This window comes from Ceratosolen solmsi, unplaced genomic scaffold (assembly GCF_000503995.2).
Source record: "Ceratosolen solmsi marchali unplaced genomic scaffold, CerSol_1.0 scaffold1, whole genome shotgun sequence".
NCBI lineage: Eukaryota > Metazoa > Arthropoda > Insecta > Hymenoptera > Agaonidae > Ceratosolen > Ceratosolen solmsi.
Genome location: NW_011948415.1, coordinates 10,573,051 through 10,574,502, shown reverse-complemented (window position 1 = coordinate 10,574,502; position 1,452 = coordinate 10,573,051). Strand labels below are relative to the sequence as shown.

The 1,452-nt window shown below is 27.3% G+C and overlaps 1 protein-coding gene across 1 annotated transcript in view; it reads left to right on the top strand.

The window, feature by feature from the left end:
* LOC105368794 (DNA (cytosine-5)-methyltransferase 1-like) overlaps positions 1 to 685 on the top strand; it is a 5,674-nt gene extending 4,989 nt beyond the window's left edge. Inside the window, 2 exon segments of the mRNA XM_011507919.1 lie at positions 9 to 248; positions 356 to 685. Coding sequence (XP_011506221.1) covers positions 9 to 248; positions 356 to 574 — 459 coding nt within the window. The 3' untranslated portion in view covers positions 575 to 685.
* Positions 686 to 1,452: the final 767 nt, after the last annotated feature.

The following is a 1,452-nucleotide window of genomic DNA, read 5'->3' as shown; positions in this document are numbered from 1 at the left end:
TCTTTATAAAATACAATTACCACGACAAAAAAGCTGGGAAAAGTTCGACTGGGGCGTTAAGGGGTGTTTGTAATTGTTGTACAGGCAAAGAATGTAATCCACAGGATAGACAAGATAATACGCTTATCCCATGGTGTCTACCTCACACAGGAAATCGTCACAATCATTGGTCAGGCCTCTACGGTAGAATAGAGTGGGATGGTTTTTTTAGTACTACTATTACTAATCCTGAACCTATGGGTAAACAGGTAAGAATATAAAGAGCATTCGTTTGATAAATAAAACATTAATATCAAATAATCTAGCTGCTTAAGATTGATTATGAAATGGATAATAAATAAAATTTGTATGAAAGGGCCGAGTTCTTCATCCCGATCAAACGAGAGTCGTAAGTGTGCGCGAATGTGCCAGATCTCAAGGCTTTCGAGATAGTTTCCGATTTTACGGAAATATACAAGACAAACATAGACAAGTTGGCAATGCTGTACCTCCACCGCTAGCCGCAGCGATCGGCATGGAAATAAGAAAAAGTATTAGTGTAGCGGAATCTAGAATGAAAAAAGAGAAAAGCTGAGCTACCGAGTTAATTTATATTGGCAAATGTAAATCATCTGTTATATTGTATTCTTTATATATATATATATATTATTTCATTGAGTTAATTTAGGTTTATAAAATAGAATCGACACGCCCTTTTAGTATATTTTAAGTTTTTATTCAAATAATTTATTTTTTTTTTTTTTAATTTTAAAACATATTTACTACGTAACTTTTATTATCTTTTATTCGTTATAGTTTGTAACAAACACAAAATTTTAAATATAATTTACTATGTAACGAAATCTTCTATTTTTAAGTATTACATTTCATTTAAGAAGCTGTTAAATTTAAAGTCCACTTTGTATTTAATTTTCAATCAATATTTTAATGTTTGAAGACTTGTTAGTAACATAAATATTACATAAAATAAAAATAAAAAGTATAAACGATATTTGATTACAAATTTATACATTATGTAATTATGATGCGTTAGTTAAATAGTATAAATCATTTTGTAAAGTGCCTTCAACAAACAAAAAAACAAAAAAAAAACAAAAAAAAAATGTACACTGTAATTTATAAGTATGATAATATTAAATTCAATATTTTTTCATTTTTTATAACTTGATAGTTTCTTCCAGAATAAAATTTTGATAGTATATGACTCGGCGGCAGTGCACTACTGATTCAGTACATATTAATATGCAATGGTGTCAATTTGTAACTAAACATTATTTGTCATTTTTATTTTCATTTAGATTTTAAGACTTTTAAACCATATAAATTGAGTAAAATCTAACTATTGGTTGTATTATAAAGGAACGATCTCAACGTCATATAAAAAGATCCTCAAAACAACTTCATGACTAATAATGTAAAATAAGATTGATATAATTTTTTAAATTATTGAAA